Genomic DNA, 13292 nt, shown 5'->3' on the forward strand with positions numbered 1-13292 from the left:
AACATTGAGATATTTAACATGATTCAATATCCACCTTAGTCCTGCATGTCTTACGTGTATTCATTCAAATGTTGCCAATAAAACACCAAACACAGGACCGGTGTTTGATGCAAATAATCGCCTAGTTTTGTTGTTTTGAAAGAATAGAACAAAATACTTTTACATACTTAGTTTTGAACACTGGATGAATACAACTGCAATCATAGAGGGAGGTGTCAGCAGAGATTTAATCATTTTGATATCATTCATATACGACAACAAATGCAGTAAACAGAAAAAAGTGCAAAGATTGATACAAAGAAGACTCTGAGAAACAATCAAAGAGTCGAGTGCAATCAACGTTAACTTCTCTAAAAAGAACAAGATCTGAAGAAATAACAGTAGAATACTTTTCTTTGGTTCTGAAAGGTTTCAGCCTCTGTCTCGTCACTTTTCCTTCATGAGCCTTTTAATCCTCAAGTCTTTAGATGTAATGGATCATTTAAACAGTCTGTCCTCCAATGAGGTCTCACATGACTTTGCACACATCTCCACCTGCAGCAGAAGGAGCAGCTATGGCAGAAGATCCATTACTGCCTCCCATCAGGCCGTCCAGGCTGAGGCCTTGGAAGGCTCCGAAGAAGGAATCGTCCTTCACAGGGGATGCTTTTCTGGCTCCTGTTTTGTGCTGCGTATGGAAAAGAGAGGGAGATGATATGACGTAAAAACACTAACAGACCAAAATAAAAAAATCTTGATTTTGAAAAGTTTGATTTTCCTGCTCACTAACTCACCCTTGGGAGGCAGTGGTGGCTCCTAAAGTGAGTTCTCCTAACCGATCGTTCTGCGTTCTTCTTGGCCAGGATGGCTTGTTGTCGTTTCCTTTGGAAAACACAAACAGAAGCAACATTAGGTACAGCACGTGGACAAGCAGCTTATTCATGTGAGGAACAGCTTTATCCTCGTTAAGCCCAGTCTCTCTGGCTAAAAGCGTCAGCTGGATAATATGTTTTCTTTTTTTTTTAAGTCAGTTTGAAACAAATAGAAAAACAACAGTAAAAGAAAAAGTCTGTTTTTCTTTTTGGTAGGTGATGTCGCCTACCTCTCTCTCTTAAGATCAGCCTGGTACATTCGCAGCCAGGAGTCCGGCACTTTCTGGCTGCTGCAGGGAAGGCTTCTCCTCCTGCTGACACTCTTCCTGCGGGTGAAGCTGTTTCTGCGGACAGACTGGCTCCTCTTGGCGGCGGTGTTTTTCCCCGACACACAGCTGGTGAACTGCTTCAGGGGGGCACCGAGTGACATGAGCGAATCCATGACGAAAATCACAAGTTGTTGCCAGTCTTATTTTAATTCTCAGGAGAAAAATGAGGCTTTAATCTGAAAATAGAAAAAGATTAACAGTGAATTTACAGCTTGTTATTGTCATTTTGCTTTCATGTTTTTCTTAAACATGAATGAAAAACAAAAGCACCATCAAACTGTCTACCTTAGCTATTAGTCAGACCAGTTAAACCAGGAACAAAATATACTGTACATGCATTAAAGAAAACAACGGGACTCACCTGTGTTTGTTTTAGCAGTAGAAAACACCAGTTGATACTGTCATTTGTCAAAGCTGCAAAGCGTAGTCCGTTTGTTGCATTGCTTCTAGTGCTTCAGGTCGAGTACCTGTAAACACCTCTGCTTTGTCTCGGTCTGCTCTTATGGGGATCTGAGCGCTGACCTCTCTGGACTTCAAACAGGATTAAATGACGACGCACGAGTCGTTCATCTCATTAACAGCAGAGGGTTTCCAAACAAACCTGCACAGGACAACAGCTGCTGGTTTAGATTTGAGAACAGAAACAGCTCATACACACGAGTTTGACTTCTTCAGATGCTGGACTTCAGAGACATAGCGTCTGCACATTGTTAAAAATCACACAGTTCAGCAGTAAATCACACATATTTGGTGTTGAAGTGACACCTTGATGAGAGCATTGGAAAAACAAATTGGGGGCAGATAGAGCATAACAGACTGAATTGGTGCGGTTTCTGTGACGCAGTGAGGATTTCTTCGCTTCTAAATTCAGTGCCATTCACCTTCATTAACTGGAGATACCTGATTCACAAACTTAATGACTCATTTCGTTCAACTTGGAATTGAATCCAGGCCTTGAGATGCCCAATCCCTCTGCACTACCACAAATTCCCTGGCTTGAATACTTAACTGAATTCTAAATATAATCATCAATCCTACATTTGTACATTTTAACTGTACTGCAAATCTGCACAACATTCTTCAGTTGTACTCTACCATATCTGCTCAAACATCAGATCACACAGTTTAAGGTTCATTTATTCAGCTGGTAAAGAACCTCCGAGGTCCCTGCACTTGTGTTTGTCAATTCAACTTCAACTTCTAAGTGGTAGTGGTCCCCCAATAATTCAGTAGTCCTCGTGTTGCGGAGTCCTTTTCTGCTACAAGATAGAACGGGGTCAGGGTTGAGTAGTGACTCATGGTAAATAAAGTAGACTGGCACCTTACCAACAGGTGGGGGAAGCTTGTGTGAAGAAGCAGGGACACACCTGCACCTGTGTCAGCAGATCATCCGTCCTCTTCCTGTCCTGACAGCGTGACAGCTGAGCTTAGGGGGTTGAAGGGATAGAACAGCAGTTAGCCAATGTTGGAAGCCCATTTCTGCCAGTGGAAATAGAAGATGAAAATGTAGCGTAATTAACTTGATAGAAATAAACCAATGGTGAGTAGTTGAGACATTTTAAAATTGGGGAGGTACAATTGATAAAAGTCAAAATTGTAAACAAGTCATGAGTTAAAAAGTCATGTTTGTGACTTTTGGCCTGGTGACCAGAGCTCCATGTACAGAGGCTATAGTCGCAGCAGACTTGGGTTCAAGTCTGCCCTTTGCTGCATGTCAAACCCCAAGTATTTCTCATCTCCACTTAGCTGCCCTGTCCAATAAAGGCAAAAATGGCCTGTGATAAAGTCATGATTCTGAAATTAAAGTAAAATTAATCATAGCCATAATAATGAGATTTAACCTTTTTCTCCTAAATATTAACCATGGCGTTATTTTAATGACCTGGTCTGTCTTCTTACAATGGACTTCCACTAATTGAGCTAACATAAAATAAAAAAATGTAGACACCATGTTTGACTTTGACTGAGGCTTTTCCAGGTCATCAGATTTTGCACATCTTCCAGCAGTATTACAAAGTAAGCTAAGAGACGCAGACTCAGACGAGGTATTTAAAGACAGATCACCTCCCTTCACCTACCAGAGGCCCAAACCGATACTGAGAGCACCATAAGCCTCTGGCAAGGAGGACTTAACTTTAATTCTACACAATGTTACATATATACAGTTTTATACGCTTTAATTTCATACAAAAAAAGTCATGTACAAGGTGGGGGGTGGAGACTATGACCTACTGCAACTCAAAATAAATACTATCAACAGGAGCTGTGTGTGGCTCGCTGGCTACCACCAGAAGCTGTGTGCTTAACCTCGACGGAAAAGGCAGTTTATGTTTTCATGTCTTTAAAAGTGTGAGAGAAAGTTTCCATGTCTAACCTGAACTACAAAGAAGCAAAACATGAACATAAATGTGTCACCCACACCATCCCACCCCTGCACAGACACATACTCACTCACACCCAGAAAGCATATCATAACAAACATATATATCTATGAATAGGACAGACCAAAGAGGCCTGTGAGTGTGGAGTGTCCATCACCATTATCATCTCATTGGCGAGTTATAGCAGGCCTGCAGACTGGGGATTAAGAGTCTCCACATCAGACATAATCCTTTTATAGATAAAAAAAGAAACAACAAAATTTATATGCAATGCAAGTTCTCACTTTGAAAACTTGAGACACAATTTCCAAGATAATAAAATATTCAATTTGAATTATATGATGTAACATAATCGAGTATTTTGCATGTCTCCATGTTCAAAAGGACTTGGGTGAAGACCTACATTGCATATACAGCTCCATCTCCATTTTACTCTTTGCTTACATTTCAGAATTGGAGGACATTTCCTTTCAAAAACGGAGTATAACTGACTTTGCAGTTTGCTCATTTCCTCAGAAAATGAATAATTCTTTCACATGCTGATGAAACAAACATATGGACGGATGGAAGGAAGGTGTTCAGAAGTTGAAGGAAGACAGGAGCTGCATAGAGGGCTACTTTGAGGCCAAAATAAAAGATTCCTTTTTGACTCTTCTCAAGGTTAGGTGGCGGTCTCTCAGCTGCAATAACATGCCTCGTGTGGCTGCAGAGGTGGATGTCAGAGTGGCAGGGTGGCCGAGCAGGAAGTTCAAGTGTCCATGCTTTAATGAGAAACATTTCATCTGCTCCGCTTATAGAAAGACTTTATTTCCTCTGTCATTCAGTCTTAGGAGGCTCGTGGGTCACCGGCTGATGTCCCGGTTTCCCTCCCAGCTCTTGCTGCCTGCTGCCTCACTGGCCCCCCCATTCTCAAAGAAAGGGTGTTTTAGGGCGTCGGCTAATGATAGTCTCTTGGTAGGCTCGTACTCCAACATGCTTTCAACGAGGTCAAACAGCTGGTGGTGCTCCTCTGCCTCCGACAGCAAGTACCGCTAAGAGTGGAAACAAGAAGAGATTAAGATAAATACTGGGAGACTTCCAAGAGAGCTCGAGTTTAAAAATAGAACACACTTAAGTTCCAAAGGTGTTTCACTCTTTTCACCATAAGCCCTGCTTGTCTTAGTATTTCCTAATTTCAAATCCCCAATCCACCTTTCTTACCCGTAAAGGTTTGCAATTTTCTCTGACATATTTCCCAGCTGAGGAGCTCTCGTCCCAGTCCAGACGACCACGGTAAAAATACTTCTGTTTCCTGAGGGGGTTTGAAAAGCAGCAGTCAATTGTGTGCCTTTTCGTTTCAGACTCAGGTGTATTGATGTGTGTTTTTATCCCTTTACTGTGTTTGTCGGTTCTCTCACCTCGTCTTGCGAATCATCCTAGAGGGAACTGGCCCCAGGATTCTCTCCATCATGGCCAAATGCTCCCTGTTGTCATGAGTCTGAAGGAGGAACAAGACGGTGAGGGAGAGACAGATTCAAACGATTATTAAAGTTAACTGGTTAACAGTGCTGCTTCTGTCAAATAACCACACAGAGGGTTTAATACCCATCCAAAGTAACACATTGTACAAGGCATTTCTAATGTTTCACTAAAAGTGTGTTGGACTGTTTGCTTAGATAAAAAACAATTAAAATGTCACGGCTATCAGAGAATAATATGAATAAAAAGTCTGGATGAGGTCAGGGTCTTGACTGAAGGAGGAGGGGTCTGATGTACCTGAAACAAGGTGAAGCCAAGGTAGTATTCAAACAGGATACAGCCAATGCTCCACACATCACAGGGATGACTCCAGCCCAGCTCTAAAGGAAAACACAGAGAACAATGTGTCATACTGTATGTGGAGAGAACTTCAGGTTTGGATTAATGCTCGCTGACATATTAAAAATTGTTCAAATGACCCAGAAATTTAGCTACATAGTGCAATTTAATTAAATTAAAAGTTTGAATGACATTTGCATCCAAGGAAAGAAAAAGAACACCGTGTCAAAGATACATATTAAAAAGTAATAAACTCAAACATGCCCCTGAAATGTTTGCTCCATTAAAGTGAAGTGCAATAACAATGTTGTTCCTGTTGTGTATGTGGTAATGAAATTATGGACATGAACTCGATCAGAAGTGAATTCATGTTTTATCATGTGCTGCTGAAATAGCCACTTCAAAATGCCAGTCAAAGGAGGAATCAGTGCTGGGACGGCAAGCCCAGTCTTGTTCCACCTTGAACACCACAACCTGTTTCTACAAGAACTTTCAGGAAAAGCCAAACAACAGAACATTTGAATTTTGAAATGGCAAAAAGCAACTGACTAGCTGCTAAACTCAAAATGATTCACTTTTGGAATATTTTTATGTAATTTTGAGTTGGAAATAATCCTAACTCCTTTGTAAGAGAAAGTGATTTCCATCTATTTAAGACTGACATCCTCACCTAATATGACCTCGGGGGCTCTGTAATGCCGTGTGGACACAATGGTGCTGTGGTGCTCGTGGTCAAAAGTTGCACTTCCAAAATCCACCACACGCACTGCAGTGCTCTTCACCGTCCGCTCTTCTCGTTTCTGAAGGAAGAAAACACAAGGGAGTCTCTTAACTGTAATGATTTGCTCGACGTTCACGCATACACACTATTGATAGAGCTAGTGTAGAGCATCTTTTAAAGTCTACATTCATAAATGTTTAATATCTTGTTTTAACATGTCTCTTACCTTCTCTACATTGAAGGACATTGTGAAGTCTGAGTTTACAAACAGGATGTTCTCAGGCTTCAAGTCTGTGTGTGTCAGCTTATTGTCATGGAGAACTAGGGAGAAAAAAACAAGAGGAAGTTGGTTATTAAGTCTTAGAGATTCAATTTGTCTCTTCTAAACATGGACTGATCTTATTAATGTGGCATCTTAAAAGACTTGGTACAACTTATAATAGTAAGAGTAAGTTATAAATGAGGACAAAATAAGGTTGTTTTTGAGACAAAAAAATAAACATTCATTATATTCTGACATTTGAAAAAGAAACTCAACAGCAGTTTCACTTCTCCCAGCTGCTCTTATTAAGTCGATAGGGTTTGTCTGCCTGCAGTCTAATGCCCTCGTGTGGTTACACGCTGTCTACCACAAAGCGTTAGGGGCTTTCAGTAATGCTGCTCAATTTGAAGGCAACAGATGCAGAAAATTAGTAAGTGCGGGAATATTTGTTGGATGAAAAAAAGCATGTTTTAAGAGGCAAAAAACTTCACTACAAGAGAATTAAAGATATGAGTGCTTCTTTGTCTAAACAGAATTTTTTGAATTGGATATTTTTATATAGTCATAGGGATAAATTGAGATTGATTCTTGTTTAAATTCATTTCATTCTTAATCTTACTAATTATACCAGTGTATTATGTACTCATACAAAAGTAGAAGTTATCTTGTAAACTTACATTTCACAGAGAGACAAAGTTGGTAGGCCATGTGCCTGACCTGACCAATGGAGTACGGCAGGTAGTTGTTTTCCTTTAGAAAGTCGAAGGTGCTGAGAGCTAGCAGCTCAAAGGAGATGCACATGTGACCGTGGTAGTCGAACCAGTCATACATCTGTACACACAGGCTGCAACACAAACAGGAAACAGCAGGTTTGACACTCATGTAGTGGATGCTTAAGTGTTATTCACAGCTAAAATAAACATGGTTACTGATACTAATCTTATTCCACAAGAAGTTCAAGTAACTCTTAAAAGCTTACAGGACTGTGTAAGGTCACCTGTAGACATGATCCAAAACTAGTGGACACTTCATTTAAGGTTTATCCCCCAGCTCTAACAAGGAATGTGGTGGTGGTTCAAGCACTGTAACTTATAGTTATTCATTTGTATTTAAACTGAATATGAAGTCAAAACTCACAACTTGTTCTCAGGGTCCTTTTCGTTGATCTTCTCTAATACATTGATCTCCAAGCGAGCTGCTTCTTTGTACTTTTCTACATTCTTGATGATTTTCAATGCAACGTGGGCTCCTCCCCTGAAAAACAAAGAAGAAGCTGAAAACAGAGGCAACAACCACAAAACATGCATTACAATTTCAAAATAGCCAGACAGAGGTGTTTTTTAAATTAAATCCGAGTGAGTTGATGTGAGAACGCAGCAGAATATAATCAGAGTTCACCTCGAGTGAGTGGGAGGGGCTGGTGACATTTATTCACTGCAATTGGTGCGTGACCAGAGGCTGTATACACGTGATTGTTACAATCTTTGTTCTCATAATTAAACTACTGCAGGTTTTCTGTTCTCAGTATGTTGTTCTCTGCTCTTTTGTTCATATTGTGATCGTGTTGTTATAGAGTCAAATAGCAGACTCTGCTGCTTAGTCTGCCACTTCTGCGTCTTTTTTTTAACATCATGTCTTGCCTCAGGTGAGCTCACATCCCCGTGGGAACAACCAGATCAGGAGGATTTCAGAAGACATCCTCCTGAATTAAGTATTACCTACTGTGGGTCTACAAAAAAGCCCCTAAGAGCCTGACAACTGTTTGACTTTTTTCATGAAACCAGATACACACCTGCGATGGTCGATGCATTGCATCACCCTCCCAAAGGTGCCTTCCCCCAAAGTGCTGACAATCTCATCTGCAACACAGCACAAAGAGAAAAAGGAAGAGAGAGGGGGTGCGGGAAAAGAAAGAACAGGAGAGTTAGACGTGTGGACCTAGGCAGGAATACATAATTCAAAAGTGTAGACAGGCGGATCAAAATCTAGCGCCCGTCTCCTTTTCAAATGGCTGCCTATTCAATCTGGCAGGCTTGAAACCCCTTGAGCTAATCTATGTAAACTAAATGCATAGCACCCGTGCACACGTGTAGAGAAAATAAAGGAAGTAAATGTGCTCCCTTCCTCTGATGACCAATTAGCAGCCAACGAAACAAAGAGGAACATGCCCAAAAGGACACAGGGGTTATGTGTAAAACTGATCTACTAAACAGTGCATGATCATTACAATGACAAATATGTTACTATAAATGTGCTTCTAATATGTGTCAAGGTTGAATAACAAAAAGTCTACATCTGTGATATGTGTCTTACTGAGAATAATAAACAACAAATCCCTAAAACACTCATTGTCAAAAAGCTAGCTTAAGTCAAATATTAAAACTGTGACTGAGATTTAATCTGAAATGCGACAGAAACAAACAGCTGCAAATGGGATTCTATGTTTAGAAAACTCAAGTAACCTGTGAAACATAGAAAATGCTCCACAGCTTAAAATCCTAGAACAAAAAAGGAGAAGGAACCTAAAGTCCCTCTCAAAATCTTCAACATTCTTGCAATCCACCCTGCTATTGCAGCTAGAGCGAAGAGCATTCTAGCAAGGCATCATCATCAGGCACTCCCATGTCATGTAAATGCTCTATGCTTTAATACTCATATGGAGAAGGGTTACGATAGAGTAGTGGCAGTGAGTACATCTCTCTTGCAGGACGTCCCCACTCCGACAGATCAGGTGCCCTTCCTCGTCGTCCCTCACACTCAGTGCCCTCGTCCGACTGTCACTCCGCTGTTTTCACACCAAAACCGCCATCAGCAGGCCACGACCAGAAGGAACAGGGGTTTTTCATAGGCAGCCGCAGCCACGGCGTCAGACAGCACAGGTAGACGAGGAGGGAGGAGGAGGGTGGTGGTGTTGATGTAGTTGTGGTGGTAGGTGGGTTTGGTGGTCATGGGGCGATTCACGCATGACACCACGTGAAGGAAATATATAACGATAGGGATATAGTGCAAGGGAACAAGTCAAAGATCACATGTTGTCCTCTGCTCCTCTCCCCCCTCTACCTTTCAACCACAGCTGCTTACAAACAAGAAAGCAACTGGCACATCCATTCATCAACGCATTAACACGTTGTAACAATAATATAACTAGTATAAAACTTATCATCTTGGCTTTTCAAGTTAAATTAGATGGTAATAAAATGAGAGGACCATGTGTTATCAAGCAAGAAAAAATTTAACATAACCCCAACATATATGCTACATCAAATTCAACCCCTTGCTTACTTAGATTTATAATACTACTCTGTGTGGTAAACATAAGCCACACAAGAAAAGCATTTCTTTTAAATCCAAGACATTTAAAATTCCCTTAAATTCTTAGAAAACCTCCGTTCAATTTCGCTCTAAACTTTGAATAGAGTTTGGCAGAATATTTTCACTCTTTTTAGCCTATCTGCACTTAAAATCACAAGTGGCTGACCAACTGTAACCTCAGGCTTTTAGGCTGAGAGGTAGCCCCAGGGATACTGGATTAAGTTTGACCAGGTAAAGCTTGGCTCCAAGGAGCAAAAGTTTAGAAGTTGTGATTGGTGAAAAAAAAAGCAACAACTTAATGGTTGACCTTTGCTAAACTGCTGGGGAAAAAAAGGTGTCGATAAAAATGAAAATGCTCTGCCAAAAAAGAAATGCCAAATGAAGCAAAAACCCGCTGACAAAACGAAAACAAATCATAAAGATTGTACTACTTACCTATTACAGAAGCTGGGGATAAGAAATGGTTAAAAGAAAGACAGGGACAGAGAGAGCAGAGTGACAGAGAAAGAGATGGCAAAGAGATGAAGAGATGTAAAACAAAATCTCGGGCTTGGCTGTACTCACCGAGGAGGATGGGCTATAGGACCTGGTTCTACGCCGCCTTCGTTTGTGCTTACGCCTGCTGCCTTTCCGCCGGTAAGACTCATCCCGTTCACGCTCCCTCTCGCGGCCACGCCGGTAGTCATACATGTTTGGCGAGAAATCACGTGGGTAGTAACTTTCTGTTGCTCCATGTGGTTCCCGTTCTCTGTCCCGGTCTCCATCTCGGCTCTGATCAAGGCGTCTGTATCCCTCGCAGTACCTTCGGTCAAATGGCCGTTGCTCCGTGGAGCGATTGTCATAGCTACGACTGAGTGATTGGAAAGGGGGCATACATTAACAAAAGGCTTAAAAAAAATTAAACCAATCAAACTTCGAGTGAAACAATAAAAATTGTCATTCACACAAACTTAACATACCTCCTTGAACGTGCAAAGCTTCCTTCCTGTCTCTGCCCTCGTCCCCTTCTGTCTCGGTCTCTGTCTCTGTCACTGCTGGAGGAGTAAGTAGGCGATCTTCTGTGTCGGTGTCTTCGACCTCTGTCTCTGTAGCGGTCCTTGTAGCTGCTTCTACTGTCTCTGTCCGAAGACGAGTACCGTCTGGTCTGAGGCATCTAAAAAAGACAAATAAGATAAAGATAAAACTATTATTAGGGGTTTAAAAATAATGAATCTACATCAAATAAGCTTGTTTTGCAGTTGGGATAGCTAATACTGTGCAATGAAAATCTGTCAATCAATCGTTAGAAGTTATCATAGACAAATTTAGACACAAAACAAATCTAGCAAAAAGCCTGCAACAGTATTTTCAAGAAATGCATACTATATTACTTGAAAGTTGTTAAAATGTAAACGTCTTCACTGTTAAATAAAGCTTCTGATGGAGGTAGGCTCGATGGCTCCTCAAGTCTAGATCGAAGAAGCTGATTGAAGAGGACAGGATAGTAAACAAACTTGATCCAAAATCAAACAAAACAATGACCCATGGTTGCGTAGGGGAGCCTATGTTTTTGTTTGAAACAGCTGGTTCAATACCACAATTTGCATCAGGGGGGCGGACAATTAAACTGGGAAAAAATAGATGCAGCTGAAAGACAAGTGTGTACGCAGGCCTATAAAAAACATAATGTGATAAATGAATGGAGGGCAGGTTTGGGTATGCATGTGTATAACCCTGCTGCAAGATCCTACTAAACTATTAAAGAAAACAGCCACAGAATAAAATAACCTTAGTGGTGCTTCAAATCAATGTGTTACCGTATATACTACTAATCAAATATACATCTTCATGTAAACTAAATAATGCAATAATGCTAGTTGTGGATATAAACTAAAGTTCAGTATATGATCTGTTGTTTCTGTATTACCATGAAGCTGTAATCATAACACTGCCGATAATATTAATAATCATTGTTGAAATAGGACCACACAATGTTGTAACAGTCTATAAGCTCTGACAGAGTTATACTGACATTAAAAATGACTTTCAACCCAAACCAGCGAACTGTTTTATCAACCAGCGACGTACTGCATTATAGCATGTCCTGTTAGCAACATTAGCTAATGTAAATAATTTGGCCGCCATCTTAGCTTAGCTACGTTTATCAGCTAGCTTAAACGGCTACTAGCATTCGTTGAATGTTTTTTTTTCGGGAAACGTCTCAATTAAAAGCACATAACGAGTCGTGTGCTGTATTTACCGTTTTAGCAGCGAGGCCTGTTCGCTTGTCCCACAAGAAATCCGTCGTGGCGTTCCAGTGTTCTCGTGTTATGTTCGTGCTAGCCCAATGGTAAAGGCTGTTCAGCTAGTTCTGGTTCAGACTGGAGCTGCTAACGCCTCCCTGCGCCCACAGTGTATTTTTACTGTGTGTGACACAGAGAGCAGGGACACACCGAGCTGCTGCTTTAAAATATAAACATGAGAGTGAAACTATTTTAAGATGTTAGCTGTATCTTTAAAGTGGCTTTATTTTTATTATTATTATTATTATTATAATATATATTATATTTTTTTTCAAAGAGGTAATTTCAAACGCAACAAATTTCACTTACCTAAAACCTTTATTTTTTCCTAAACTTTGAATGCTTTTAAATCCAGGCTGAGAGCACTTGAGACTTCCTTTACTCGTAACTGTTTTTTATCATTTTAATTTACTTGTAACTGTTTTTATAATTTTAATTGCTAATTGTTTTTCTTTATCATTTTAATTGCTAATTGTTTTTTTTTTATCATTTTAATTGCTAATTGTTTTTTATCATTTTAATTGCTGTCTGTATGTTGTGAGTGTAACTGTGTAACTTTTGCTGCCTCTTGGCCAGGACTCCCTTGAAAAAGAGATTTTTTTTATCTCAATGGGACTTTCCTGGATAAATAAAGGTTAACTAAAAAATAAAAATTTTAAAAAATATTTACTTAGGACCAAAAGATCTTGATGATGGCTCTTATTGTCTTGTGCTGGTTGGGTTAAAGATGTTAGGTATTTTGTTGATTTTTCGTCTGTTTGGTTTCTCTTGCTGTTCTTTTTATGCATTATATTATTGCTGTATGTCAACGCACCTTGTTACCTTGTATTTAAAGGTACTATAAATTAAATACATTTTAAACTCTAACAAATTAGTCTTAAAAGTAATTTTTGACTCAGGACTAAAAGAAACCTATGATTCCCCTCATTCAAAAATTAAAAAGTCCCTTGTTATGGGTTATTTGAACTCATCAAATTAAATAATAAGGTAACAATGTGATCAAGTGTTTAATTAACATTTTGATCATTCCAGATTAACTTTTATTCTTACCAGAGCTATTCTTTTTTTGTCCCACTTTTCATCTTATTAGTTATTTTCTTGTGGAAATTGGCCTCCACAGTTTAGAGTTTTTATGGTGCATGTTATAAAGGCATGTTTAAAAAAGAATCTCCCACCTGGTGTCTTTGCCCTTGAATTTCCTTGAACAATAAAAAATAATTGAGGACGACATTCCTAGAAACACAGCCAAACATTTATTTGATTAATTGAGAAAATGATCAACAAGTTATCAATAAATAACATTATTTTAAGTTTCAACCCAACTCATAACTATATGTAGAAGAGATGCTACTTTTCA

The 13292-nt window shown here is 39.8% G+C and overlaps 2 protein-coding genes across 3 annotated transcripts; both read right to left on the reverse strand.

Moving 5' to 3' along the window:
- Nucleotides 1-203: 203 nt before the first annotated feature.
- On the reverse strand, nt 204-3090 carry si:ch211-81a5.8 (uncharacterized protein LOC560648 homolog). The gene is made up of 5 exons (XM_061059566.1): nt 2507-3090; nt 1542-1781; nt 1082-1356; nt 774-861; nt 204-667 (listed from the first exon to the last, which is right to left on the reverse strand). Exons 3-5 carry the CDS (start codon nt 1291-1293, stop codon nt 509-511), a joined length of 459 nt encoding a protein of 152 aa, XP_060915549.1. The 5' UTR covers nt 1294-1356; nt 1542-1781; nt 2507-3090; the 3' UTR covers nt 204-508.
- A 138-nt stretch (nt 3091-3228) lies between these two features.
- Nucleotides 3229-12053, reverse strand: clk2a (CDC-like kinase 2a). Of its 2 annotated transcripts, XM_061059562.1 has the most exons (13): nt 11893-12053; nt 10613-10806; nt 10218-10503; nt 9036-9126; nt 8134-8200; nt 7479-7595; nt 7019-7185; nt 6306-6400; nt 6029-6158; nt 5317-5399; nt 4959-5038; nt 4762-4852; nt 3229-4592 (listed from the first exon to the last, which is right to left on the reverse strand). In XM_061059562.1, exons 2-13 carry the CDS (start codon nt 10804-10806, stop codon nt 4404-4406), a joined length of 1590 nt encoding a protein of 529 aa, XP_060915545.1. In that variant the 5' UTR covers nt 11893-12053; the 3' UTR covers nt 3229-4403. The 2 variants fall into 2 exon arrangements, with proteins under 2 accessions (XP_060915545.1, XP_060915546.1); XM_061059563.1 differs by lacking the exons at nt 9036-9126; nt 10613-10806; nt 11893-12053 and having other exon boundaries at nt 10218-10358.
- Nucleotides 12054-13292: the final 1239 nt, after the last annotated feature.

The sequence above is a fragment of the Labrus mixtus genome, chromosome 16 (genome assembly GCF_963584025.1).
Source record: "Labrus mixtus chromosome 16, fLabMix1.1, whole genome shotgun sequence".
Classification (NCBI taxonomy): domain Eukaryota; kingdom Metazoa; phylum Chordata; class Actinopteri; order Labriformes; family Labridae; genus Labrus; species Labrus mixtus.